Source organism: Puntigrus tetrazona, unplaced genomic scaffold (assembly GCF_018831695.1).
Source record: "Puntigrus tetrazona isolate hp1 unplaced genomic scaffold, ASM1883169v1 S000000283, whole genome shotgun sequence".
In the NCBI taxonomy this organism is placed as follows: Eukaryota; Metazoa; Chordata; class Actinopteri; order Cypriniformes; family Cyprinidae; genus Puntigrus; species Puntigrus tetrazona.
This window is the reverse complement of record NW_025047944.1, coordinates 965001-967500: the sequence shown is the minus strand read 5'-3', so window position 1 is coordinate 967500 and position 2500 is coordinate 965001. Positions and strand designations below refer to the sequence as shown.

Genomic DNA, 2500 nt, shown 5'->3' with positions numbered 1-2500 from the left:
TGGTTTGTCCGGTAATGTCTCTTCAGGATGTGAGCTGTGCAAAAGAAAGATAGTAAACATTCATAACCATAGTCCTAAAACCTAAGAATACAGCTATTGATTAACACGCTATTAACATTCTAGTAATTAATATTAACTAACAAAAATCTTTGATTAATAAAATCAGCACTAGTTTAATATTAGTTATCCATCAGAAGGAATTTACTACTACTAAAAAAAAAATAAAAAAAAAAAAAATAATAATAATAATAATAATAATAATAATAATAATATTTTTGCTATTATTTGTGAACAGTTTTGGAGAGAAAACCGTTGCTATGGCACTTTTTTTAAAATCATAAGTCATTGTTTTCAAAAATAAATAAATAAATTGAAGTATTATGATATTATGTCTTACGGGTTTGTGCTTAAAAACAAGAAAAATATCTGGTGACAAAAAAAAGCATAAGATAAAACATAAGCGTTTATGTTTAAGCGCAATTTCTAGATATAAATTTTATCTGTACTTACATTTTTTTTTTTAATTAATGAATTTTTTTATTTTTGTATAGTAGAATTAATTTTCCATTTGCATTATGAAACTACATTTAGCTTTTTCTCTCAGAGGTGTTTACAAAAATAGCATTTATTAGATATTTCATTCATTTATTAATACTAATGTGTTTATTTTGTTACTTAATATCAATGTTCAGTGTAATGCACTTCATGTATATTATTTACCTTTTCCATAATTTAATTACATTTACTCCTGAGGATATTTACCATCAAAAATGTGCAAATAGTGCAAAAATTAATATTCTAACTCTGACTTTCTCATTTAAATACTTTGGTTGGTTTGTACTGTTGAAGCTGATGTGTGATTTAGAAAGTAATTAATAATAAGTAGTGCTTTCAAACTATGAATCACGATTAATCATTCAAAATACGTTTTTGTACTGTGTATATTTATTATGCATGTTATTTATATACATGCATGTATATATTTCAGAAATAATATATATATATATATATATATATATATATATATATATATATATATATATATAAAAATAAATATATAAAATATAAAAAAATAAAATATACACAGAACATACATATACCAAAAGCATTTTTTATTTTGCATGCAGTTAATTTTTTGCCAGCTTTAATAAAAAGCAATGCAATATTTTTAGAGGAAGTAATTAGTACGTGCATTAATTGATGGTAAAGCGTTCTGGAGGCCCTCACCTGATCCTCCTGCGGCTGACAGACGAGTTGAGGAAGACGTGATCGGGCAGATCTTGAGACGTCAGCGGCAGAAGCTCAGATCCAGACGTCTGCTGAGTCAGAGAGCCGGAGTCGGCCATGGCCTGCTGGAGTAAGCCCTGAACCAGCTCTTTCTCTGAGAACACAAGCCTCACATCAGACCTCATCATGTGTTTGTGCTGCTGAGGCAAAGTGCAACCCGTTTTATCTCAGGACATATTCAACTCACAGCCTGTCTTCTTCACGGGATATGATCCATATATAATAATGAGTTTATATCTCATAATTCAGAGTTTATATCTCATAATTCAGAGTTAATATCTCATAATTCAGAGTTTATATCTCATAATTCAGTTAATATCTCATAATTCAGAGTTAATATCTCATAATTCAGTTTATATCTCATAATTCAGTTAATATCTCATAATTCAGAGTTAATATCTCATAATTCAGTTTATATCTCATAATTCAGTTTATATCTCATAATTCAGTTAATATCTCATAATTCAGAGTTAATATCTCATAATTCAGAGTTTATATCTAATAATTCAAAGTTTATATCTCATAATTCAGAGTTTATATCTCATAATTCAGTTTATATCTCATAATTCAGAGTTAATATCTCATAATTCAGAGTTAATATCTCATAATTCAGAGTTAATATCTCATAATTCAGAGTTAATATCTCATAATTCAGAGTTTATATCTAATAATTCAGAGTTTATATCTCATAATTCAGAGTTTATATCTCATAATTCAGTTTATATCTCATAATTCAGTTTATATCTCATAATTCAGAGTTTATATCTCATAATTCAGAGTTAATATCTCATAATTCAGAGTTTATATCTAATAATTCAGAGTTAATATCTCATAATTCAGAGTTTATATCTAATAATTCAGAGTTTATATCTCATAATTCAGAGTTTATATCTCATAATTCTTTCTCATAATTCAGAGTTTATATCTAATAATTCAAAGTTTATATCTCATAATTCAGAGTTTATATCTCATAATTCAGTTTATATCTCATAATTCAGTTAATATCTCATAATTCAGAGTTAATATCTAATAATTCAGAGTTTATATCTCATAATTCAGTTTATATCTCATAATTCAGTTAATATCTCATAATTCAGAGTTTATATCTCATAATTCAGTTAATATCTCATAATTCAGAGTTAATATCTAATAATTCAGAGTTTATATCTCATAATTCAGTTTATATCTCATAAATTCAGTTAATATCTCATAA

At 25.9% G+C, this 2500-nt stretch overlaps 1 protein-coding gene across 3 annotated transcripts in view; it reads right to left on the bottom strand.

Moving 5' to 3' along the window:
- Nucleotides 1-2500, bottom strand: part of tbata (thymus, brain and testes associated) — a 10900-nt gene that overhangs the window by 1567 nt on the left and 6833 nt on the right. For all 3 annotated transcript variants that reach the window (XR_006248633.1, XM_043231102.1, XM_043231101.1), the window contains 2 exons: nucleotides 1228-1381; nucleotides 1-34 (listed from right to left, as the gene is read on the bottom strand). The exon at nucleotides 1-34 is cut by the window's left edge. Coding sequence is in view for 2 of the 3 variants with exons in the window: in XM_043231102.1 (XP_043087037.1) it covers nucleotides 1-34; nucleotides 1228-1381 (188 nt within the window). In the remaining variant the exon portion in view is untranslated. The remainder of the gene's footprint in view (nucleotides 35-1227; nucleotides 1382-2500) is intronic.